This window comes from Sus scrofa, chromosome 8 (assembly GCF_054392235.1).
Source record: "Sus scrofa isolate SSC_HxYL_T2T_F1_AM1 chromosome 8, Sscrofa_HxYL_maternal_Yorkshire_Landrace_v2.0, whole genome shotgun sequence".
NCBI lineage: Eukaryota > Metazoa > Chordata > Mammalia > Artiodactyla > Suidae > Sus > Sus scrofa.
This window is the reverse complement of record NC_139390.1, coordinates 80307380-80334010: the sequence shown is the minus strand read 5'-3', so window position 1 is coordinate 80334010 and position 26631 is coordinate 80307380. Positions and strand designations below refer to the sequence as shown.

The window sequence follows — 26631 nt, the reverse complement described above, 5'->3', positions numbered from 1 at the left end:
AGCTACATGACCAGCCCATCGATCACATTTTTTTAGCCAATAAGCTGCGCTGACAAGAAGTGTTGGCTTGGCATTCGGTGTGTGGGCAGACATACCGTGTACAAGAGAGGTCTGGGTTCTAATCCAGCTCTGCCACATTCGCTGCTCATTTATTTAACCTCTCTGGACTCCACCTGCTATTCTGTACAAGTGAGAATGAATGAATGCTCATGGCATGGTGGCTGCGTCCAGTAAGTGCTCCAAAGTATTAGTTCAGAATATCACCTTCGAAAGGTGAAAGGTCAGGTGGCTCAGATCAGGAAATACTCAGCACGGCTGCTGCCTCTGCTGGCAGGATGTCTGCCAGCAGTGTGCGGAAGACTTTGAGATCCTCTGAGGAGCCAAAAGGGGGAAGAGGCCTGACTGCCTTGGGCTGTTATATGAATGAGAAAGTTCCATTTGTTAAGACACTGAAACTTTGGAATGCAGTCGTTCTGGTGGAGAGTAGTACACCAATTTATCTCCATCTTCAGCAGACCCCATTCCCCTCCTTCACAAGCCAGAATGCTTAGCACTGTGCCCTCCCTCTGGACCATAGAGTCAGCCGGTGAACCCTAAGCCAGGTCCCTCCCTGCCATCAGTTACCAAAGAAACAAAGTGGGTGGAACTCCCTATGCGTCACTGCCTTCCATTCTTGGTCTGGATGCCTGGTATCAAACGCCTCAGACTTGACAACGGTGTCACTGAGGGATGGCATTCTTGATGTCTTAAGAACCCTCTCAAAACCAAGAGGAAACTGCTCAAGAAAGCGGTCAGGGGATGGGTGATGGAACCCCAGAGATGCTCGCCATTACCTGCATCCTCGCTGACAGTAAAAGCCGTGCTGCCCAGAGCCACAGTAGAGGCGTCGTTGGGACCAGTAATGAGGACTTTGGCCGATGCCACCCTTCCGAGGCGGGCATTGTCAGAAGCATCTGCCAGGGCAATCTCAAACTCTTCTTCCTCTTCGTACTCGCTGTCATCAATGAGCATGACATCACAGGTGGACGTGGTGACACCAGGCCCGAATATCACAAGACTCTCAGCAGACATCCCTCTAGATTTAAAATCAGAGCCCGATTCTAGGGCATAGAGGCTACTTCCCATAGCTGACTTAGGGACTGTGTAGCAAATTACAGATACGATACTGCTTGAATCCCCTGAAATACAAGTGGCAAGAAAACCAAAGCATTTGAAGGAGCACTTCTCACATTTTAATATCTCTGATAATTTGATAGGCTTGGTTCTCTCTGACATATTCCATCACTACTTCTGTTCAAACCCTGACATGAAATCTTCCTGCTTTGCAGTTTCTTAAGCCTGTGGTATAGACCACTTGAAGATTTAATATTCCCCAGATACTTCACCAAACAACTGGAAATGGATTTCCTAGTCTGTGAATTCAGTGCTCTGTTCATTCATAAGAATCACTGCCCACCATCTAAGACCACAGTGGGTGGAGAGATGAGAGAACTATTTGGTACTTTAAGTAACTTTAAGTTGCTTTAAGCAAAGTAACTGTGTCCTGAAGGTAGTGCACTGAGCACAGTTCGCTGCCTTTCTGAATAAACTTCTGCACTTTGATTTCCAGGGAGAAACAAGCGTGGTTTTTGTTTTTTTTTTTTTTTTGTCTTTTTTTTGCTATTTCTTTGGGCCGCTCCCTCAGCATGTGGAGGTTCCCAGGCTAGGGGTCGAATCAGAGCTGTAGCCTCCGGCCTACGCCAGAGCCACAGCAACGTGGGATCCGAGCCGCGTCTGCAACCTACACCACAGCTCACGGCAACGCCGGATCGTTAACCCACTGAGCAAGGGCAGGGACCGAACCCGCAACCTCATGGTTCCTAGTCGGATTCGTTAACCACTGCGCCACGACGGGAACTCCATAAGCGTGTTTTACAAACAGAAGACAAAACAAAATAAAACCTGCCTCTCTGTACAAAAGACTTTACTTATTAGTGCTGCCACCTCCCTGGGCCACAGCCTGTCTGGGCTCGGCTGGCTGCCCCAGAGCAATCTATTGGGCCCGCTTGTTCTCTGAGTGGCATCTCTGAAGGTTGGTGCTACTGCGGTGTTTGTTACACCACCACCCACTCAGCAGATGCAACAAAATACCCGACACGTACAGTCATATGTGGCTTCAAGTGGGCATTTAATTTCCACGGTTTTAAAGTTTCAATATTGCACAGTCCTAAATCCAGGTGATCTTTGTTTTGAATTTCCTCATGAATTGCCCTTTATTTCTCACACACAGTTTATGTCTCATCCGAGCTCTATGTGTAACACACATATAGGGAAATCTTTAAACACATGATCTGTCTTCCAAGAACGGAGACAGGAAGCCAGCTCTTACAAACTGTAACTACCCTCTTTGACCAAGGCTACTAAATATTTTTTGCATGGGGTGAGAGCTTAAGAAACCTGAGTTCATGAGTCATTTGCAAGGTCAAATATAACTAGTCTTCTAGTCCCACGGAAGAATAAGCTAACAACTTAAACTAAGAAGAGATGCCTTCTGAAAGTACTCACCATGGGTAGGGTCATTATTAGGGTTTCTGGGGATTTAAATGAATAAATATGCATGAAGGACTTACACACATGAGTTAATGTGGTACATGAGCACAAGGCACATAAAAACGGACACAATACACGTCAGCTCTCAGTATAGCTCCTTGTCACCTTTGGCACCAACAGACCTTTTCTTTCAATAGGTGCAAACAGAAAGCCAGCACTCTCGTTGACCCGGTAGGTCTTCTTATCAAACTCTAATGTGGGCTCGTCCTCAGGGTCACTGATAATGACCTTCGCCTGGGTGACCTCCCCCAGCAGGGCGTAGGCTGGCATGCTGAGCTCCACGGTGAAACTCTCCACGTTCTCAAACACGTCGTCGTCGTTGATGACAATGGTGCAGGACTTGGTGTCCTCGCGCTCATCAAACTGCACCTGTCAAAAAGGGAACGTCGGGGAGGGAAGCCGTGCCCCAGATCCCCTGCCCTGCTCCCCGAGAGCATCACAGGAAAGGAGGCCTCGAGTCCAGTGGGCAGAGCACTGAATGAAATCACTGCTTCTTCGAGCCCCTACGTCCTGCTGTGTCACCTCTTCCCGTTCCCATCTGTACATGGGGCTGATTTACCGTCTAGGCACATGGAGGCCAAAGACATCTCCTCCCATGCGTGACTGGAAAACCGCGTAGGTAACTGTTCATATACTGTTTTCTTTCTTTTTTTTTTTTTCGTTTTTTGTTTTTTGTTTTGTTTTTTGGGCTGTCCTTGTGGAATATGGAAGTTCCCAGGCTAAGGGTTGAATTGGAGCTGCAGCTGCTGGCTTATGCCACAGCCACAGCAATGCCAGATCCGAGCCGCATCTGTGACCCGCACCATAGTTCATGGCAACGCCAGATCCTCGACCCACTGTATGGGGCTGGGAATCGAACCTGCATCCTCATGGACACTACGTTGGGTTCTTAACCTGCTGATCCACCACAAGAACTCTCATATCCTGTTTTCTTAACTCAGTTGGGATGGCAAGAGTCATTTGATCACTCAGTTCCTCTCCTATTTGTGGCAAGTTTAACTGGAAAGATCTTTGAACTTGGAGTGTGAGGTTCTCGAGTCCTGGTTCTGTTACTTCCAAGCTGGGTTGGGTTATGAAACTTTACAAACATCAGATTCCTCATCAGCTATAAATAACAGTAATAATACTCCTATTCCACATGCTTACTAGGAGGACAAAAATAGACAATGTATAAGAAGGCACGAAGTATATTTTAAAGCATGGAACAAGTGTAAGATATTTGTCAACATGAGCACCATAGTACTTGTATAATCAAAATTGACATAGGCTCTCAGTATACTGAGTAATAGAGTTTGACCTCAGAGAAAGTTACATTATGAACAAGTGAGACTGAATTTTAACTTTCTATTTGACTAAATCTGTTGCCATTAAGACAGGCTAGATCTGGAGTTCCCTTGTGGTACAGTGGGTTAAGGATCTGGTGTTGTCATGGCAGAGGCTTGAGTCGCTACTGTGGCATGGCCCAGAAACCTCCATATGCTGCAGGTGTGGTCAAAAAAAAAAAAAAAAAAGATGGGCTAGATCTATAAAGTAAATTAATTTAGCCTGGTACAATATAGAATAATTTATCGGGTAAAAGTGGTGAACTTGTAGGTGTTTATTTTGGCTTTACTTTGGCTTTTAAAAAACAAAGGATGGAGATAATAGCTTCAAATGGAACCTGGGCTATTGCATCAGTCCAAAATGGAATGGACAATGCATGACTGGGTTACTTGGCTGTATAGCATAAACTGACAGAACATTGTAAATCAACTATAATAAAAAATTTTAAAAAAATGGGCAGGCAATGGATCTGGACTGCACTTCATGTAAATTGAGGCAGGTAAAACGTGTAAACAATAGTTCTTAACCTCTAGGTCACACAAATCTGAAAAATGCTTAATTCACTACATTACTATTCCACAGCTAATCAACTAATCAAATTAAGTTTTATTAAGCTCCACATCATTCCACATTTTAAAATGCTCCCAACTAAATGAAATGCTTGTAGATCTCTAGGTCTAGAGCACGCTGCTCTGTGTCTTTCGCTGAAAGACACAAGTACCTGCTCTATCTGATTATTTTGCTAAAAGACACCTGAGCTTATATGATATCTTCTAATTCCTTATTTAAATTTGACATAAATCAGGAATTTGGGATTAAAATATACATCTACTACACACAAAACGGAGAAACAACAAGGACCTACTGCATAGCACAAGGAACTATATGAATATCTTGTAATAACCTATAACGGAAAAGAATCTAAAAAAGAATATCTATGTATCCATATATCTGAATCACTTTGCTACGTACCTGAAACTAATACAACATTGTAAATTAACATGCTATATAACAGCACAGGGGACTCTGCCCAATATTCTGTGATACTTTATATGGGAAAAGAATCTGAAAAAGAATGGATGTGCATATATGTAAAATCAAAGCACTTTGTGGTCCAGCAGAAATGATCACGACATTGTCAACCAACTCTACTTCGATGAAACCTAAAAAAACTACATTTCAATAAAAATTTAAAAAAATAAATTTGACATAAGGGACCTTAATTTAGTCTGAAATGCTTCAGAGTCAGCCCATTCCTCTTGACAGAGATTTATGATGCCATAAGATAATGAAACCACTGTGAAAAAAACAGTAAATTTTAATAAGTACCTAACAAGTGCCAGGCATTGTGCAATACTTAAAAGATGACACGTTCAGGGCATCCTGCCATAAAGGGGTTTACTAGAGACACGTGGTGTGTGTGTGTCTATCCCAGAAGCCCTCTCTGCACGCCTACCAACCCGAATAGCTATCAACTGATTATCTCTAAGGCAACTAACACTCACCACGTCCAAAGCAGAGTCAAGTTCACCCCCTCGCCACGCCTGCTCCTCTTTGGTGCCTCTGCAGGTGAGGAGTCTCACCATCCATCTCCCGCTTCTGCCCTGTTCTTTAACCCATGGCCGAATTCGATCAATTCTTCCTCATCAGCTGAACCCTCCCCTTGTCTCCACCTTCACTTCATTTATTTTTATTTTTAATTGAAGTATAGTTGGCTTACACTATTGTGTTAGTTACAGGTGTACAGCAAAGCGATTCAGTTATTCATGTACACATATCAATTTTTTTTTTCAGATTCTTTTCCCTTGTAGGTTATGCAGGGTTTTTGCTCTTTTTGTCCACACCTGTGGCATGCAGAAGTTCCCAGGCCTGGGATCAAACCTGTACCACAGCAGCAACCTGAGCCACAGCAGTGATAAATAACATCGGAGCCCTAGCCTGCTGAGCCACCAGGGAACTCCTTCTTGGTTATCTATCTTTCATAGAGTAGTGGGTATGTGCTAGTGCCAAATTCCACCTTCATTTTATGCGAGAAGCTCCAGCTCTCATCATCTCTCACCCAGCCTACCATTCCAACCCTGCACTCTTTCTCTCGCTTCAGGTAAAGGGTGGGGGGCGGGAAGGATTAGAATGCCAATGGCCGAGTGAACAACGAGGGGCCCTGGAGACTTGTCTTGGTCATGACGCAAAATGTAAAGCCTGAGAAGCTGGCCAGCTGTTTAAACTTCCATGGAGATCGGACGATTGTGAAGAAAGCACTGCGGGACGGCAATGTCGAATGACGACTTGAGCGAGGTGCAGAGGGACGGGGCGGGTAAGAAGTGGGAAAGGCACCGCAGTTGCTACAAGCACGGCCCGGCCCTGGCTGCAGCCCCACTGGCGGTTCAGGAATCGGAGGCCCCCGCTTCACCTACCTGGCCAGCATACTCCACGTAGTCCTGCTGTCCGGGCTGGGAGCTCACCCTGGAGCTGGAGCTGGCAGTGCCCTGCTCCGTGCGACATAGGACGATGGCGTACTGGTTCAGGTTCCCGGTCCTCTGCACCGTGACACTGACGGAGCCCGCTTTCTCACTAACATTGTAGCTGGAAGCACACAAAAAGGCAGGTCTGTGAAATTCCGAAAGGGCCGTGAAGAATGCACTCGTTCAATGCCTGTCTCTTCTGGTGGGTTATTGGTGTTAGACATTTCCAAGAAGAGGTAGTTTGGTTCCTTTAAGAAGTCAGGTGGTAAACTGAAGGAGTGGGTTCACCTGGGACAGTCACAAAACCAGGTGACTTGGGAAGCTGTGGATGTAGAAAGATATCCGCCCTGTGTTGAGAGAGAGTTGAAAGATGGACAGCACATAAGAGCTGTGCCCTCCATAGTTCAGAACTCAAAGAACTAGCAATGGCTTCCAAGTGCGGTAGAGAAATTAGAATAGGACAGTGGGCTCCTAGGGAAGAAGCTGCTTGAAAGGCAATTAATGGCCAAGCTCAAATGGGAAATGACCGGTCCAGAGCTCCAGGAAGTGTGAAGAGGAGCCAGGGCGGTGCCAGCGGTAAGAAAATGAGAAATGGGCCAAGGTAACAAAGGTGTCTAGACAAATGGAGCTTGATGGAAATGGGGGAGTGACAAGGTGCTGTAGAGTGAAAGCGTCCCCTCCAAATTCATATGTTGAAATCCTAATCCCCTCGATAATATTAGAGATGGGGCCTTTGTGAGGTGATGAGGTCATGAGGGTGGAGCCCTCACGAATGAGGTCAGCGCCCTCATAGAAGAGAGCTCCATCTTCCTCTGCCGTGTGAGGTTACAGCAGGAACTCCACTCTCTACGGACCAGGGAGCAGGCCCTCACCACACACTGAATCTGCCGGCACCCCAGTCTTGGACTTCCCAGCCTCTAGAACTGTGAGAAATAAATTTCTGGTGTTTTCAGGCCACCAGGGCTATGGTGTTCTGTTAGAGCAGCTGGAATGACTAAGACACAGCGTTAACTTAGCTGGCGTTAACTTAGCTTGCTGCTAGGCATTTGTATGGCTGTTGGAAAGTAGGAGGCAAAGTATCCATGTGCTATTAATTCATAATAAGCATGTAGGTTGAGAAAAGCCACAAGAGGGTGAGGCCTGAGCTGGGTTTTGCTTTTCATCACTGAGGATGGCCACTGGACTTTGGTTTGTAGTTTATTTCTGTGAAGGTTGCAGGCAGTGGGCCTCTGAGGTGTTAGTCCTCACTGCCAGCTTTGGGAACCTGATGTACCTATCACAGTGCCTGGTACAGACAGGATTCAAGGCCTATTTGGTATAACTATTATTTTTTATTATTATTATCACCCCACCACCATCATTGGATGACTACATCTGCCCCCAGGCGCTTTCTCCTGCCCTCCTCTGTTTTTCTGATTCATTTCTCAAGAAGGAATGCCGGTAACTCGCGTACCTGGTATACTGAAAGCTGATGAGGGACCACTGGACATGGAAGATATTGTCACTGACCACATTGGGTTTACTGTCTTTCACCAGAAACTGGAAACTATCCATCATCTCCCGGATCTTCTCCTCATGCAACACGTAACGAATCAACCCCAAGTTCACGTCCTCTGTGAGAAAAAAGATGCTGAATTAAGCCGGGGATGTAAAGGCAGTCTCATAGATGCCTACTGACACACCTAGTTTATTCTTCTAATGTGCTACAGACAAAACGTACTTTCCCAAGAACAAAAAGGGAGAGTGGGGTTAAAAATAAATGTTTCTGCCAGATTTTAAAATAAGATCCTGGAGTTCCCACCATGGTTCAGTGGTTAACGAACCTGACAAGGAACCATGAGATTGCGGGTTCGATCCCTGGCCTTGCTCGGTGGGTTAAGGATCCAGCATTGCCATGAACTGTGGTGTAGGCTGCAGACGCGGCTCGGATCCCGCGTTGCTGCGGCTCTGGCGTAGACCGGTGGCTACAGCTCTGATTGGACCCCTAGCCTGGCAACTTCCATATGCCGCAGGAGCGGCCCAAGAAATGGCAAAAAGACCAAAAATAAAAAAATAAAATAAAATAAAAAAATAAAAAAATAAAATAAGATCCTGTAATTCTGTGCAACAAAAGGCCCGTCTTTCTGTAGAAGAAGTACCCTTATGCTGTGGTAAAATGAGAATCCCAGGGTCTTAGCAAAAAGCACTTTGATAAATGCTTCTGGAGCGTTAAAGGCAACTCTTAGAGCGGACAGAGGAAAGTCTCTGACCCCATCTTCTGTACATGTATGCACAAATTTGCCCCTACTTCCTTCTAAAAAAGCTTCTTTGGAAGGTAGGCGCTACTAAGAAATGCTGGGGTTGGATCAAAACAGCTCACACACAAGGCACAAATAAAATGGGGCTAAGGAAGAACACCAAATTGAGGACAGGGAGAAAAAGGAAATAGGGCACATAAACTTTGACATGTTTGTGCAATGATTGTTCCCAATCAAATCCATACTAGAAGACTCTGAAATGCCTAGAAGAAACTAAAACACAAAATGGCCTGCTTATGGGAATCAAAACAGGGAACTATTTCCCTTGAGCAATTTCACCATGTTGATTGTTTCTTCTTTGCTGAAGATTTTAGAAAAAATCCATACCTCTTAGAGAGAAAAATAAACCATACAGGATCACAGATTTTCTTAAATTCTGGAGTTGTTTTTGTGTTGAAAGATCAGTGTCACCTGATCCTTGCCAGAAAACCTGGTCAAAACCTAAGGCAATTTGGGAGCTGAGGAAACCTGGTAAAGATAATATTTTTCTTTTCTTTTTTTGCCATAATTCAGAGGAACAGGAAACAAAACCAGGAGAAATAAAATTCCAGAGTTGGGTGGTTAGACATTAAAAGATCTGTTTGTTTGTAAACAGTTTACTTGGGCACAAGCAGCTGGCAATGGTTGTGACAAAGATGAAGGAAGTAGGGAGAATGGCTCAGAAGAGGCCCCTCCCATCTTTCAGCCCCCCACCCCCACCCAGGGCTCACCCTGCGTGAAAGTGGCAGCAGCTCTGCCAGGCTGCAGCTTGTTCTCCACATGGCCATGCTTGGGGCCTGTGGTTATCTCATAGACAAGCTGCAGGTCCTCTGTGTCTGGGTCCATGGTCAGTAGTTCCTTCTTGGTGATCAGGTTGGTTGCCTGGAACAGAAACCCATTAAATTTAATTCCTGAGATGGGAATAAAGCAGGAACAAGACCCTCTGACTCAGACTGAATTCAGTTCAACAATGATTTACTGAGTGCATTTACTGCCTTGGAAACTCTGTCGGGATTGAAGAGGTTATGAGGAGAGAAACCATGCCAGCCTCTGCCCTTGAGGTGTTTACACTTTATTGGGAAAGAAAGGCTTATGAGCAAGGTACCTGTGGCAAGAGCTGTAATGGGAGATAAAATTTTAAAAAGTCCACACATTGGGGGAGCAGGAGTGATTCCTTCCATCTGAATTAGTGAAGGGAGGCTTGTGGTTCAGGTGGTGGGATTTGGGTTTGCCCTTGAAAGAAGACTGGAACTTTGAAAGAATGATATGATGCAGAGAAGATGGCTACTTTAAAGCTTATGGAACTCGACTGCAATGTTTGAAATTGAGTTAGATAAATGTACGATATCCCAGTGTTGCCCAAATACACTGACTAAATTTTAATTCATTCATTTATTCATTCAACAAATATTTAGTGAGAGCAAAGGTTTGAGAAAACAAAAAGAGGTGGTCAACAGTATTAAATGTTCTAGATCTAAAATAAGGCATATAGGTGAACTTTGGATTTGGTGAAACCGAGGTCATTGGTGCCTTTGATAAGAGTCACTGAAGTAGGGTGAGAGTAGGAGATAGAAAACCAACTGGAGAGTGTCAAGAAGAGAATGGGATGGTTCTGAGTATCGAGAAAAATATCAAGTAGGGCATGATGGGAATCTGCATTAATTTCATTTCATATATTTTGAAATTTCCAGTGAGTTCGGTGGAAAGCTATAATATTGCCGCTGCAGATACGACCAACTAATCAGCAACAGAGAGATGAGAAAATCCACATCCTAGAGCGAACACCACACACAAAAGTAAGAAATCAGTTTCCAAACTGAATTGAGGAACTGTGTGTGTGTGTGTGTGTGTGTGTGCATGTGTGTGTGTGTGTGTGTGTGTGTGTGTGTGTCGGGGGTGGGTTGTACTGCTGGGGCTGGGGATTTCATGCTTGACGTGTCACCAGATGAGAATTATCTTAAAAATGACCAAACTGGAATTTAGGAAAAAGAGGGAGAAGTTTTTTAATTTCCAGAATTCCTCTAGGACATTCATCTACAAAAAAACAAACAAACAAAAACAAAAACACACACGCACACACAAAACCTTGCTTCCTTCCCATCCATGGCACATTCCAAACGTTTCCTAAAATCCATCCTCCCCTTCTTCTAGTTAACAAACTTTTAGCTGAGCAGCTAGAGATTCCAGCCTCCCATGCAACAAACAGGGCTGTGACCAATTTCTTGCCAAAGGAAGATGGGTGCAAATGATGGGTTTCATTTCTGAATCACTTGTTTGAAAATAAAGTTCCCTGTCCTCTGCTTCTCTGCTTTCCTCTTCCCATGGGCTGAAATACTGATGAAAAGCTGAAGAGGTCTGGCCATAATGTCAACAGCAACAACCCAGTAATGGTAGAAGAATAAGATGCAAGGAACATGCATCCCTGAACGGTCATGTGGAACCGTAGCCTTTCCACTTTCGCCTACACTTCATGTGAGGGGAAAAAAGCAACTGCCACCTTGTTTGAGTTACTATATTTGGGCGGGCCATTTTGTAAGAACCTTCTTAAAACTAGAACGCAATTGTAACCAAACTCTTGGAGCTCAGCAATCTCAGTCACTGGGGGAGGGGGAGACAGGAGTTGAACGGGAGTTCTATCCATGTTGTCACGAAGAGGATACAGCCCAGGGCGGTGAGTGTGACAGAGGACCTTACCCTGCCATCCACGTACTCCAGCCACTGCAGCCCCAGGTTGGTGACGATCCTAGGGGTGCCGTCATCTACCGGGAGGATGTCTACCCAGAACTGCTGAGCTGCTGCTGTCACCATCTGCAGCGAAAGCACCAAAGACAACGCATCATTCACACATATCTGAAGCATACCAGGTCTAGGACCTACAAAAGCTGGAAGCCCTGAAATCGGCTGACACTTCAAAATGGGCAACTGAGCAAGTTTCTGTCACTTATCAGCACTTGGCATGAGGCTTAAGGGAGAATCCGATTGATAAAGTAGAAACAATGGAAGAAGAGAAGCAAGACATAAGTGGTGCTCGTGCTGGAATTTCACCTGCTATGGAACCAGTTTCACACTCCCATGCCTTCTTTAGTTGAGTTAAATGTCACCCTAGGGTGAAACGATCAACAAAGTATTTTCCTTTTAATTTTGTTAAAATTGTCATGATTTTCATCATGAAAACATTAATGTCGAAGTCTCCAGGAAGGATTTCAGATGTGAGAAGATGTTTTATGGGAACAGATTTTCTCTACCCTCCCGCCTCCCTTTTTGAGAGAGAGAACTGTCCATCTAGGGAGAAGGGGTAGAAGGAATCAAGAAAAGCGTTAGTGGTGGAGTTCCCGTCATGGTGCAGTGGTTAAAGAATCCGACTAGGAACCATGAGGTTGCAGGTTCGATCCCTGGCCTTGCTCAGTGGGTTAAGGATCCGGCGTTGCTGTGAGTGAGCTGTGGTGTAGGTCGAAGACGAGGCTCGGATCCTGTGTTGCTGTGGTTGTGGCGGAGGCCAGCGGCTACAGCCCCAATTGGACCCCTAGCCTGGGAAGCTCCATATGCCGAGGGAGTGGCTCAAGAAAAGGCAAAAAGACAAAAAAAAAAAAAAAAAAAAAAAGGGAAAAGATGTGAACTTAGCAGAAACTTGCCCAACACTGTAAATCAACTATACTTTAATAAAAACATTTAAAAAAAAGAAAGAAAGAAAAGAAAAGCATTAGTGGTAACTTCATACTCACACAGATAGGCACATACACAGTCACAACACCCAGGCGGTGTCGGGGCAGAAACAACAAGCTGACCGACACGGAGCAAGATGCTGCCTTTTCCACCTTCTACAACCTGCCCTGCAGATCATTTCCATTTTCAAAATGACACACAGTCCCTTTGGAAACCTGCTGTGACCTTTTATGGTTATCAGAGAGGAGGCCCGCTTGCTGAATCATTTGGAAATCTGTTTTTCTCTTCTGAAAGTCAAACTAACCCGGGAGCAGCTACAGCATGGGAGAGGGAACATGAACGTGCTGACCTGCCAGGCGGAGATGCTGTGCAAATGCTGAAAGAGCAGGATAATCCCAAGAGCCCTCCCCCGGACACCTCGGCCATCCGAGAATGACCTTCTCATAGGCTGTTTGCTTCTAAAGCATGTGGGAGCATCTTTCTGCCAGGAGAAGAATCATTCGTCATCAAAGTAGGAAAAAACTCTGCAGAACTGAGAAGCTGATTCTTCGGTTAACCTGGAAGCCCATGCAGGGCGTGATCACGTGCTCACTAAAACCACTTCTGCCCAGTCAGACGGGGTGTGGGGTACAGGGCCGCCCATGGGTCCACCTTTCACCAGAGTTGCAGTTACTCCCAGGGAGGGTTATGATATTGTAGGAAACCTGTTTAAAGTGAGTTCAAGTGCTGGGGAAGGGAGTGGAAGGGGACTCTTACAGTTTCTTCTGAACACCTGCATGTCCATGACCTCAAAAGAAAAGCATCTTCAGGAGTTCCTGCTGTGGCTCAGCAGGTTAAGAACCCAGCTAGGATCCGTGAGGATGCGGGTTCTATCCCAGGCCTTGCTCAGTGGGTCAGGGATCCCGCACTGCCGTGAGCCATGGTGTGGGTTGCAGGCGTGGCTGAGATCCAGTGTTGCTGTGGCTGTGGTGTAGGCCGGCAGCTGCAGCTCTGATTCGACCCCTAGCCTGGGAACCTCCATATGCTGTACCTGCAGCCAAAAAAAAAAAAAAAAGAAGAAGAAGAAAAAGAGAAAAGAAAAGAAAAGCATCTTGGCTTGTTTCACAAGCTGGTCCTAAAATGCTGACAATGGTGATGATCATTGCCAGGGTTTATGGGATGTCTCCTGTGTTTCCTGCATGGGGCACTGGGCTACGTGCTCTGTGAACAGCAAAAGGGTGGATATCATCCCCATTTGACAGACAGGGAAGCTGAGGCTTAGACAGACACTCAGTAAGTGACAGAGGTAGAATTTAAATCAGTATCCTTAGGATGCAAAAGCCATACTCTTAACCACCATCATTCTTCATGAGACTGAGAAACTCTGGCTGGTTCAGGAGACAATCTGGAACCATATGACATTATTGAAAAACCAAATGAGGAGTTCCCATCGTGGCTCAGTGGTTAACGAACCCGCCTAGCGTCCATGAGGACTTGGGTTCGATCCTTGTTCTTGCTCAGTGGGTTAAGGATCCGGTGTTGCGGTGAGCTGTGGTGTAGGTCGCAGACGCGGTTCGGATCCCGAGTTGCTGTGGCTGTGGTGTAGGCTGGAGGCTACAGCTCCGACTGGACTCCTAGCCTGGGAACCTCCATATGCTGCCAGTGCAGCCCTAAAAGACAGAATGACAGAAAAAAAACCAAAAAAAACCCAAATGAAAGAAAAGTTAAAGGAATAAAGGGTGAGTAAAAAGGAAAGGAGAAATAACAGCAGTCATAACAACAATAACTGTCATCTTTGATAGGAGTCCTCGCTCTTTGCCGACAGTGTTCAACACTTTACATGGATTACTGCCTTTGACTTTTTTCTTTTAAGTTAAAATTTTATTATTATTATTATTTTTTATTACTCAAATGAATAACATGGGAAGAGGAAAACAGAGAAGCAGAGGGCAGGGAACTTCATTTTTAAACAAGTGATACATAAATGAAACCCATCATTTGCACCCATCTTCCTTTGGCAAGAAATTGGTCACAGCCCTATGTCCTCTTCCTTTGACTCTTAAACTAATCGAAGCTGGTGATGATTCCTGTGCCCATTTTACAGGTGAAAAGCTGAGGCTTAGAGAAGTTAAGTAACTTACCCAAGGCCAATTAGTATGGGGCAGAACAAAAACTCCAACCATGTCATTCTTGGCTTGCAAGGGCCCTGTTCCGCCTCTAGACCCCCTCTGGCATGCTTTGCTGGGCCTCCCTCTCCTCGTCTCTGCCCCTCACCTCTTTTCCTCCTTCCTCGATAACAAAGAAGGGATTCGTCCCATCGGCTACGGTGAAGGTGAACCAGTCTTTGAGGGCATTGCTGCCGTCATGGCTGTAGTGGACCCGGTTCTGGTAGACGTCCTCCATGGTGAAGGTGGACGTGGGCTGGAAGGGCTGCCCGTTGGTGGTCCGCTCGATGGTGCCATGGCGGGGAGGCTGCACAACCCTGAACGTGACAGACTCGGCCTGTCACAGAGGCCAAAAGCAAGAGGAAAAGGGAACTTTGTAACAGGGGCCAGATGTGTCAGTGACAGCCAACACGGTCCTTTAGGTAGTCACACCGAAAGACACTTCTAACAGAAAGACTGCATTTCTTTATAGATACCAAAAGTAAAGCCAAGGAGAGAAATTAGGTTGGTTATTATACACTGGTGCCTTCCATTTTAGGCGAAGACATTTAAATTTGCCCTTTAAGGGTCATAGGTGGAAACCTGTATTTTTTTTTCCCACTGTACAGCATGAGGACCAAGTTACACATACGTGTATACATACTTTTTCCTCTCATTGTTGTGTTGCAATGTAAGTATCTAGACATGGTTCTCAATGCTACACAGCAGGATCTCATTGCACATCCGTTCCAAGAGCAATAGTTTGCATCCTTTAACCCCAAGCTCCTGATCCCTCCCACTCCCTCCCTCTCCCCCTGGGCAGCCACTAGTCTGTTCTCCAAGTCTATGATTTTCTTTTCTGTGGGAATATTCATTTGTGCTGTATATTAGATTCCAGTTATAAGTGACATCATATGGTATTTATCTTTCTCTTTCTGACTTATTTCACTTAGTATGAGAGTCTCTAGTTCCATCCATGTTGCTGCAAATGACATTATGTCGTTCTTTTTCATGGCTGAGTAGTATTCCATAGTGTGTATATATACCACATCTTCCTAATCCAATTGTCTGTTGATGGACATTTGGGTTGTTCCCATGTCTTGGCTATTTTTAATCTCGAGGATGATAAGAACTAGATTTTTTGAAATTATTCATTTCCTTTCCATCTACCCCCCTCCCCCACCCCACACACATACTTTTCCAAAACTTATATGTAGACTCGCATCAGAACAGAAGTGAAAAATGCTGGAGAGGGCATGGAGAAAAGGGACCCTCCTCTGCTAGTGGGGATGTAAATTGGTATAACTACTATGGAAAACAGTATGACGATTCCTCAAAAAATTAAAAATGGAATTACCATTTGATCCAGCAATCCCACTTCTGAGCATCTATCCAGAGAAAACCATGATTCAAAAAGACATATGTACCCCAATGTCCACTGCAGCACTACATACAATAGCCAAGACATGGAAACCACCTAAATTCCCGTCGACAGAGGAGTGGATGAAGAAGATGTGGTACATACACACAATGGAATATTATTCAGCCACTAAAAGGAAAGAAATAATGACATTTGCAGCAACATGGAAGGACTGAGAAATTATCATGCTAAGGAAAGTTAGTCAGACAGTGAGCCACAGACATCCTATGCTATCACTTATATGTAGAATCTAATAAAAAGGATACAATGAACTTATTTGCAGAACAGAAACGGACTCACAGACTTTGAAAAACTTGTGCTTTCCTAAGGAAATAGGTTCGGGGTTGAGGGATGGGTTGGGGGTTTGAGATGGAAATGCTATAAAATTAGGTTGTGATGATGGCTGTATAAGTATAAATATAATAAAATTCACTGAATTAAAAAAAAAGAACAGGAGTGAATGTCTCATTTCTAATGGCTGCTTCTAGTGTGACATGCAGAAGGAAAAATAAAGAGGTAGAAAACTCTGCTCAGGACTCTCCAGTGATTTCCCACCTACTGGGAATAAAATGCAGAGGCCCAACCTGGGCCAACAAGGCCCTCTGTGACTGGCCCTGGGGTTCCTCTCTGTCTCCTCTCCCGCTTGTTCACTGGGGTCCAGACGCTTGGCCTCTGAGTGGCAACTCAAATGTCCCAAGCACACTTGACCACAGGGCCTGTGCCCTTCGGATTCTCCAGCCTGGAGAGTGATTCTCCCAGGAAGCTGCCCAGCTCACTCTTTCACCTCCTATCTCTGCCCCAATATCAGCTCCTCAGAGAGGCCTTCCCTGACCACTGTCTAAAAGAGTACACCCATCCGTCCCTACTGCCTTTGTGTCATTTTATTTCTATTCCTAGCACTCATCATATCTGACATGACAGTCTATGTTCTTTCTTTCTTTCTTGTCTGTCCCCCTAACCAAGGGTCATAAACTGCCTAAGGCCGGACCTTTGAGCTGCTTTGTTCACAGCGCTGCCTTCAACATCTTGAGCAGACCTTAGAACGTAGCAGCTAATAATCATTTGCCGAAAGAATGAATAAATAAATGAATGCATGCCGGCACAGGGCAGGAGATACACAGAGCTAATCATTAAGTATACGGTACTTTTAATGGGCTCTAACTCATGTCAGAATGTCGGATACTTTAATTGGAAAGGATTACGAGAGTAAGAGTTAGCCTCTGCATGCCCTGTTTTACTGTATAAAGCCTGGATACTGAGAATGCTCAAGATGCAATAATTAGTTTTCATCCAGTGAAGTCTGGGTGAAGGAGGCAAAAGTGTGTAGGTGAAGAAACTCCTTGTTCCCTAATAGGGAGTAATAAAAACGCTGGATAAAAGGTCATTTCATTTGCTATGGATCATGATAAAAAGCCTCTTAAAATGATGGTTAAGTGTAGTCATGGGAAAGGATAAATGTATTTAGGGCTTCAGAAAGGGTTTAAAAACAACGTGAGTTCAAAGGTATTAGCTTCTCTTTTCCAACAGGCCACGGTATGTTCTGGGTTTTAATCCTTTAGGGATGCTGGCACCCCCTCAGCACTCCGCCCCCACTCTCGGAGACACGGTCAGTCGCAGCACAATAGATGCCACTAGATCAGCCTTTCATTCAGCCAGAGAACCGGGGGGCGGTGGGTGGGGATCCTACCTCTGTGTCCGCGTCCACCGCCTTGAGCTCAAACTCTGTGATGGGCTTCCGTAAGCCTTCCTGTACCCGCATCCCCAGGCTTTGCACGACAGGCAGCGAGTCATCCACGGGGCGAAGAGTAATGTGGAACGTCTGTGTCACCTACGTGGGAAAAGCTTGGGTGGGTCACCTGTCGTCTCCCTCCCCCGCCCCCCCAACGTGCCTGCCAAGTAGAACATAAGTGCTCTCTGCATTGTCTTTCGCACCGCTCCTGGCACGACTAACTGACCAGGAACCCAGAAGGGAGTTCTCTTTGCCTCTGTCCAGGCCCGAGGGCAGCGGAGAATGAGAACGAAGCTCTTAGAGCATCGGCGGCTCTGCGCTCTCCACTCAGAGGAGACAGTGCTGAATCGACTGCCATCAAGGAGGGAAGCCAGTCCCTCACCCACCTCGTTGACGCCATCAGAGAGCGTAAAGCTGAAGGCATCTGAATGCTTCTCGGCCTCGCTGGAGTGGACGTACTGAACGTTTCCTGAAGCGAGGTCAGCCTGAGTAAAGGAGCCAATCGGGGTACCTAGCAAAAGAAGAGAGAGCCGGAGACGGGGGGGTCAAAGTAAAAGCCACCCCTCTCAGGTGAGGGAAATTCACGCTTGCACCCGAGAGGGCCCTAGCATTTTTCTTTTTTTCTTTTTTTTTTTGTCTTTTTTGTTGTTGTTGTTGTTGCTATTTCTTGGGCCGCTCCCGCGGCATATGGAGGTTCCCAGGCTAGGGGTTGAATCGGAGCTGTAGCCACCAGCCTACGCCAGAGCCACAGCAACGCAGGATCCGAGCCGTGTCTGCAACCTACACCACAGCTCACGGCAACGCCGGATCGTTAACCCACTGAGCAAGGGCAGGGACCGAACCCGCAACCTCATGGTTCCTAGTCGGATTCGTTAACCACTGCGCCACGACGGGAACTCCCCCCTAGCATTTTTCTTACAGCATCGATGTGCTGCCCTCTCAGGCCCTGTGTTGGAGCCGTTTCTGTGTCTTTTCCCAACAACAGTACATGTTCCGTGGCAGCACGATAACTTCCTTATCTGGACCTCTGCGTGCCAAGGCAATGGCAGGTGCCCAGTGGACTTTACGCACCTTTCTCTTGGGGCTTATGGAGGAGGGTCCAATCTGTGAGAGGGACAGCCACCGCCTTATTCTCCAAACTCCTTGCTCTGAAGCTTCATATTCCCCCACTGCCCCATCATCCTATCTGAAAACCTGCTCTAATGTTTAATATTGTAGGCATTTAAACACTGCTTGGCTCTACACAGCCTTGTTTCAGTCATTAGTAAGCCATCCCCGGGCATCTATAATTTATCCTGGAGATTCTTCTAGGTCCTTTTCACTCTCAGGTCTGTGATTTTAGCTTCTTATATACCACTTTGGCCCAGCCCAGGAGTAACAACACTTACAGTTTGACTTTGGGGCTTAAGCAATCACTCTTTCTTAACGTTAAAATGACCAAGAAAACAAGTATCTTTTAATAACATGATACAGAGAAAACCTGTGAATTTTCCTTCAGTCGTTCTAAAAGTAAAAAAAAAAAAAAAAAAAAAAAAAAAGGAGTTCCGTCGTGGCTCAGTGGTTAACGAATCCGACTAGGAACCATGAGGTTGCAGGTTCGGTCCCTGCCCTTGCTCAGTGGGTTAACGATCCGGCGTTGCCGTGAGCTGTGGTGTAGGTTGCAGACGTGGCTCGGATCCCGCGTTGCTGTGGCTCTGGCGTAGGCCAGTGGCTACAGCTCCGATTAGACCCCTAGCCTGGGAATCGCCACACGCCGCGGGAGCGGCCCAAGAAATGGCAAAAAGACAAAAAAAAAAAAAAAAAAAAAAAAATCTGAAGTGATTTTTAAATAATGCCAAGGTATCCCCCAAATGAATAAAATCTCTGTGTTTTCAAATGTCCGACAACACTTGGCAAAATAGCCCAGAATTCTTGTTCTATTTTAGGGCTCCTGGGGTCCAGCCTCTGGTGCCAGCCAAGACCGAAACAAAATCATAACTTTTAGTCCCTCAGCACAAACTATCTTCCTGATTCTGAGTGTTAAAGTGTGAATCTATTTTATCTAGTCTTTGGGTTTGGTCCTGAAATTCATTTGCCGCTTCCTGGGAGTTATTATGTGCCATGGTTAATCCTGGCAACACCAGTTACTCTTTTCCATTAAAAAACAAAGAGATTCCACTTTGACTGTTTTACATTGAACTGTGACATCAATATCATTGTTCTATCTTAAAACACATCAACCAGCATGGTTTGCATTTGCATCCCTCTTTGTCATCTGAAATTTGTCACCCAGACAAAATAGCCTCCTGAAGGTTGGAGCATTAATTTTTTGATGAGGCATTTTGTATTTCTGTGCTTACTACATCAGTTCTTGACAGGCAAAAAAAAAAAAAAAAAAAGGAAAGAAAAGCATCCCCCATCTTGTAACCTCATCTTGTGGTTTTGGACAGAAATCCATACCATTCTTTAAAAATTTAATAACTTCAGCCTAGCTGCACTGAGAAATTTAAACCTCTTCCCCTGCTGTGCATACATTCTCACAGCTCATGGGGAAATAACTGTGTGGATTCTATAATCAACTAGTCACTTAATTCACTGTTCCCCTTATGAGAGTCTAAGACTGATTGAAAAAGGTGTTAGATTTTCCTTCCTCTTGGGAAAGAAGTGATGGGATTGATTTTTTTAAACATTTTTTTTAAACTGTGGGGACATTGACATACGATAAATTTGATATATAATGTGTACAATTTCATAAGCTTTGCTACATCTATGAAACCATTGTCTCAAACAAAACAGGGAACATATCCCAAAGCTTCTAACTGACACTCCGCAATCCTTCCCTTTGCTGTGCCCTATTCCATCCCAAAGAAGCAAATGAATTATTTTCTGTCATATGGATTCGTTGGCATTTTCTCTAATTTTCTATAAATAGAATCATCGAGTATATGCTATTTAGATTTGGTTTCTTATGCTTAGCATAACTGTTTGGGATTCATCCATATGGCAGCATGTTTTTAATAGCTCATCCCTTTTCAGTGCTGGGTAATATTCCATTGGGTGACTATACCATACATTGTTTATCCATTTATCTGTTCAATGACACTTAGGTTACTTCCACTTTGGGGCTATATGACTCCTTGTGCACAAGTCTTTGTATGGATGTAAGTTTTCATTCTTGGGTAAATCTCTATGAGTGGAATGGTGGGAATATATGTAAGATATATGCTTAACTTTTTAGGAAACTACCAAACTATTTTCCAAAGTGGTAGTACCCTTTGACATTCTGCCAGCAGCACATGAGAGCTCTAGGCCTGATTTTAGTGGGTCTTTCCCAAGTCAACCTACAAAACACCGAGCACATAGCATGTACTGAAGGCAGTTTCATGCTTGCTTATATAGATTGTTTCATCTCTTAACAACAATCCTGGGAGGTCAAGGGTGGCATTGTTTTTCTAGATTATGACACTAATAAAATTAGAAAAGCAATGGTCCTATCTAAGGTTGCCCAGCTAATAAGAGGACAGGGCTGGGACTGGAAGTCAAGGTTGTCTACCTCCAAAGTTTTACCTGCTAGGAGTACTTTTTTTTTTTTTTAACATTGATTACATGTTGAAATGATGTATTTTTTAAAATTCTGTGAGAAATACTTTTTGTAAAACTTATCTATCTTTTTTGGGTTAGTCAAGGAGCCTATTGGATTTCACCTTTATCCTTTAATTTTTTAAAATATAAAAGTGATACATTTCTATCACAGAAACCCACAGAAAATTAGTGAAGAATCACAAAAACCACTCAGAGATCCACTATTGAAATATCCTTGTAATATTTTTGAACTAAATCTGAGAATACCTTTTTGGCTATAGCATTTTCTTGACTGAAACACTGACTTTGCTGGGGTATTTAAATATTATCATTTAAGTGATATCCATAATTAAGTGACAGAGGGTAACAAGCTGCATTAGAAGTAAGCTTCAAGAGGACAAGATTTTTGCTCTTTCTTTCTAATGTTCACCTAGAATAGTGCCTCACACTGAGCGGTTTCTCAGAACATACTTGGTGAATGAATTTAGTTCTTCCACTACAATTAATCTCTTAAAGGTGCTAGTAAGCACAGAATTTTCAATCTCTATACACTTAAAAAAATTATTTTAGCTGTTGCTAATTGGGTTTTGGAAGACTTCAGTGGTGCACTTATCAGCAAGACGGTGTTTCTAATAGCATACAGTCTCCATTGGCCGTCACAGCAGGTAGTTACTGTTTGAAATATCTTGAAGGCTTTTTAATCCCATCCGAGGTGTTTTCAGTCACCAACCTGCTGGCTAAACCATGTATCCGGCAGTATTTCGGAGACCTATATTAACCCTGTCAGTTTTTCCAATTCCCCTGGAGGGTCAGCATGATAGAGAAAGTTCAGTCCAGGTCAGGGAAGAGATGTGGGAATAAAGCATCTCTGAAGAAGTTGTCTTCCTAATAGGATGTTAGGAGACAGCTGAGGCCCTCCTGCTTCTAGCACAGCTGCAGCAAGCTCTATGCCTGTTGTCTGCTCCCTCCTGAAGCTCATGCTGTGCATGACCCTCAGCTTCTCTGCTTCAGATTTCCTTTGAAAATCCTATTATGGAATGAGTTGTGTCCCCCTCTCCCTACCACCCCTGATGCATGCCTTGAAGTCCTAACCCTCAGTACCTCACAATGTGACTTTATTTGGAAATAGGACCATTGCAGATGTAATTAGTTAAGATGAGGTCATCCAATAGGATGTGCCCTAATCCAATTATCACTCATGTCCTTATAAAAGGGGAAATAGTGATACAGACATACACACACAAGAAAAATGCCACATGAACATGAAGACCGTGCTCTATAAGCCTGGGAGAGAGGCTGAAACAAAGCTTTCCCTCAGGAGGAAGCAACCCTGCTGAAACCATGATCTCAGACTTCCAGCCCCCAGATTCCTGGGACAAAAAATTTCTGTGGTTTAAGCTGCCCAGTCTGTGGTGCTTTATGATGGCAGATGTAGCAGACCAATACACCTCACCTCTGCTCTGGGAGAACCCAAACGAAGATAATGGGTGGGTCTTATTTTGGTTTGGTTGATACTGAGATGCTGACATGAAGAGGAAGCCAAAGGATACCTCTGCTAAAGCATCACCCCCGGGAAGTCTTTCCTGATCACCCCCAGCTCTCTCTTAGGTGGGACTCACAGTCCCTGGCTCCTAATATCCTCTGTCAGGTTGCTGTCACAGCCACTGAAACACACTGCCACATATTTGCTCCCACTTACAAGGCCTAAGCTTTCTCGTGCAGCAGCCACTCAATGAGGTGATAAAGTGAGAAGCAGTGTGTGCTGGAGATTGTGCGAGCCAACGTGACTGCTTCCTGCTTTAAAAACACGACTGCTGGCTACATGACTGGATGCCCACTTAGGGTCTTGATTTCCCAGCCACCTCCCAGCTCTGGGTGGCTGCATCCTTGCCCCTGGGATGTGATCAAAGGGGATGTGTATCCTTCCATTCTAAAAAAGAGATGGATGAGGGTGCTACATCCACTACAGTAATCACCTTGGACCAGAGATGGAGCCTCATGTGAAGCATCACAGAGCCACCTGCCTCTGGATTTTGCTGTGAGCGTAAATAAACTTTTTGTGGAAGGTCCTGTATTTTGGAGTCACTTTGTTCCAGCAGCTTAGCTTCTGTCCGAATAATCTAACTCCTTACACTCTGATCTGCCAAGAATAAGAGGGTCCTTAGGGTCCCTGACAATGAAGGTGCGGGCCGTCAACCTTGCCAAGAGCCCCCACGGGGACGAGACCCTCACGTGACTCTCCTCCATGGTAGGAGGTCCACGCATGGTTCCCATAAGCACATGGCTTCCTGTGTCTCTCTGTCTAAAGAGAATAATCATAGTCAGCTGGCTAAGAAAGATGGCCTAAGACGAAGTCCATTTCATAGTTAACCATCATGTCTGCAAGCCCTGGGGGAAAATGAGAACTCCCAGAGGCATTTGGTTCCAAAATAGCCCCCAACAGCTGCCTGTACCCCAAGTGCTGGCCTAGAGGCTGTTCTCTCTTCTTGGAAAGAGGCTCCAGCCCAGCCCCAGCCCTGGGAGACCCATCCTCACCCACTGAGACAAATGGGGTGAGGTGCTTTTCTCTAAGCTGCCGCCAGATGCCTTCAGGGAGGATGATCACTAATCAACATGGACTTCTTTAAAAGGGAACCTATGACATTTAAAAAGAATCAAATCAGAGTTCCCGCTGCGGCTTAGCGGGTTAAGAACCCGTGAGGATGTGGGTTTGATTCCTGGCCTCGCTCAGTGGGTTAAGGATCTGGTGTTGCAGTGAGCTGTTGTGTAGGTCACAGACGTGGCTCAGATCCCACGTGGCTGTGGCTGTGGCATAGGCCGGCAGCTGCGACTGCAATTTAGTCTCAGCCTGGGAACTTCCATTTGCTGTGGGTGTGGCCCTAAAAATAAGAAAATTAAAAAGAATCAAACTCACAGTCAGGGGACACAGGGAAGGATAAAATGCCACCTCAATGCTACAGAAAGGATTTGGTGTGGGGCTAATGGTGTGGGGGGCAGGGCAGCCCTGCTCCATTAGGAATGGAGAGGGGCTCCTGGAAGTAAGGATCTTCCTATCTGGTCTGCTTGGAATTTCTGGAAACAGGGGGATGGAGAAAAACTGGAGGGGGTGGGAGAGAATGCAGATCAGGAAGCCAAGCCCCATGGGAAAGGGCAGGTGAGGGAAGGGCCCCTCCCTCTGTTTGGGGAGGCTGCTTTCCAAGAGGAGGGAGGCGTGCGATCCCCTCTGAGGGGCTCCTGAGCGGGCTAGCCTGGTCCTGGCATCTAGGATTTAAGCCTACTGAAGGCTGAGGCTATACAAAAAGGCGAACTTGGGGCACACAGCCTGGGGTTGGAGAAGAGTGGGGGCTGTGACTCACTGGCAGCTGGCAGTGCCTTGCACGAAGCCCTAAGCCGTTTGGAGCTCTGAGTGGTGTGGGTGCAGCTGCCCAACACGACGGCCCAGAGTCTGCCCTTTCATCTTTGGAGAGATACAATCAGCAACCTGACAGAATTCTGGCAGAAGCAATTAGCTCATGAATTAGTTATCAACTATCTCCTGCAGCCAAGGTCTTGGGAGTGTGGATCTGCATGCTTCCCCCAGGAGCTTTTGGGACAAAAGGGGAGGGCTCCGGGCTTTAATTTGCAGGAGGAATTTTGGCCAATCTGTCCACACTTCCTTCTGCCTTCCTACCATACATGACACACCCTCCTCCGCCATCACCCTGGACCCAGACATGGTCCATCTCCCTCACCATTTCCACTGTATCACCTTCCAACTCATTCACCACCTCTCTCTCCCTCCCTCCCCACCTCTGTCCCAGACACACTGGTCTCCTTGCTGCCTCTGGAACGTGATGCTCCTGGTTGATCCCACGGAGGATGTTGACACTCGCTGATCCCCTCCCCTTATGTGTCAGCGGGGCTGGCTCTCTCACTTTCTTCTCATCTCTGCTTAAACGTTCTGTTATTCTTAGGGAGGCCCTCCCTTGCCTCCTTGCTCCTTGCACCCCAGGAATGCCCTTATTTCACCCCACGCAGCACCACTGGCATATGATACATTTGCTTGCTTGTTTGTTTACTGTCTGACTCCCTCCATTAGGGCAAGTACTTCTGCTGTGTTGCTATTTGCCTGGTTAAAGGAATGAAGAATCTGTAACCTAAAATCCAAAGAAAACCAGTGATCTAAATTTCCTGCAAGCTGAGACTATTTCTGTGATGTACAAAGGAAAGACAATTCTACCTTGAGATTGTTTGTTCAGCAAATATCTCTTGTCCCTCGCATCCATTCAAGATGCCAAGTTCTACAGGTTCTCCCCTGAAATTAACTCCTTCCTTCCTTCCACCACCTCTTTTTGACAGAATACTTCTGAGGACTAAATATTATCTCTGATACTATTCTCATCTAACCATTCCCACTGCTGCCCTTCCAGGTGAAGCCTCACTAGCTCCTATCTGGTCAAACATAAACCTTTCTACCCACTGTTACTGCCTCCTTTTTCTTTCTTTTTTTTTTTTTTTTTGTCTTTTTGGGCCGCTCCAGCGGCATATGGAGGTTCCCAGGTTAGGGGTCGAATCAGACCTGTAGCCACCGGCCTATGCCAGAGCCACAGCAACGCGGGATCTGAGCTGCGTCTGCAACCTACACCACAGCTCACGGCAATGCCGGATCCTTAACCCACTGAGCAAGGGCAGGGACCAAACCCGAAACATCATGGTTCCTAGTCGGATTCGTTAACCACTGCGCCACAACGGGAACTCCCCTCCTTTTTCTTTCTTTCTTTCAGTTCATCCTGTTGGCCACTAGATGAATCTTCCCTGTTCAAGATTCTGCCGTGACTCTCTGTTGCCTATTGAATCAAACAGGGCTTACTGATGGCCACGTCGAAGACCCTCCATAAAATCTCAATCTACCCACGAGCCCCTCCTTCTGCTATTTTCAGGGTATGTGCTTTAGTGCAAGGGGCCCACTCATAATTTTCTGAAGGTGTCCACGGTGTTGTTCTGTCTCTGGAAATAACACACTTTCTGACTGCCCAAATCCTACCTTTCAAGGGCATCCTTAAATGCCACCTCTGTGCACCTCCCGCCCAACGGAGCCTCTTCTGCTTTCAAACTCCTATGATACCAGGTTTAAACAGTTCCTAAAATGCCTGCCATATTCCCCCTTACATCCCTTACATATGGGTCTATGCAGAGATTCCTTCTCTCAACCAGGAGAGAGCCCTCTGAAGGATGAGACCTGTGTCTCTTTTATCTTTTTTTTTTCCCTCTATAGCAGCTAAACTGGAACTTCACTCAATATTGCATGTTCACTTGCTATTTGTTGAACTCTAGTCATGGAGATCAGATCGTTTCCATCAAATTGTAATTTTTAATTCATTTTCTAGCAAGGAAGTATTGAGCACCTACTGTGCGCTAAATCTAATGCAAGGTGGTATGTCATGGATGGAACTAGTGAGGCCAAAAATAAACACCAACAAAGTGAGGTGAATGGGTACACATGCTG

The 26631-nt window shown here is 45.4% G+C and overlaps 1 protein-coding gene across 3 annotated transcripts in view; it reads right to left on the bottom strand.

Moving 5' to 3' along the window:
- The window catches only part of FRAS1 (Fraser extracellular matrix complex subunit 1), a 453363-nt gene that overhangs the window by 48782 nt on the left and 377950 nt on the right, over positions 1-26631 (bottom strand). For 2 of the 3 annotated variants that reach the window (XM_013978814.3, XM_021100604.2), the window contains 9 exons: positions 17972-18096; positions 17544-17684; positions 14567-14794; positions 11345-11458; positions 9382-9532; positions 7828-7987; positions 6327-6495; positions 2712-2958; positions 834-1178 (listed from right to left, as the gene is read on the bottom strand). In XM_013978814.3, the coding sequence (XP_013834268.3) occupies positions 834-1178; positions 2712-2958; positions 6327-6495; positions 7828-7987; positions 9382-9532; positions 11345-11458; positions 14567-14794; positions 17544-17684; positions 17972-18096 (1680 nt within the window). The remainder of the gene's footprint in view (positions 1-833; positions 1179-2711; positions 2959-6326; positions 6496-7827; positions 7988-9381; positions 9533-11344; positions 11459-14566; positions 14795-17543; positions 17685-17971; positions 18097-26631) is intronic. The other variant, XM_084972579.1, reaches the window with a different exon arrangement.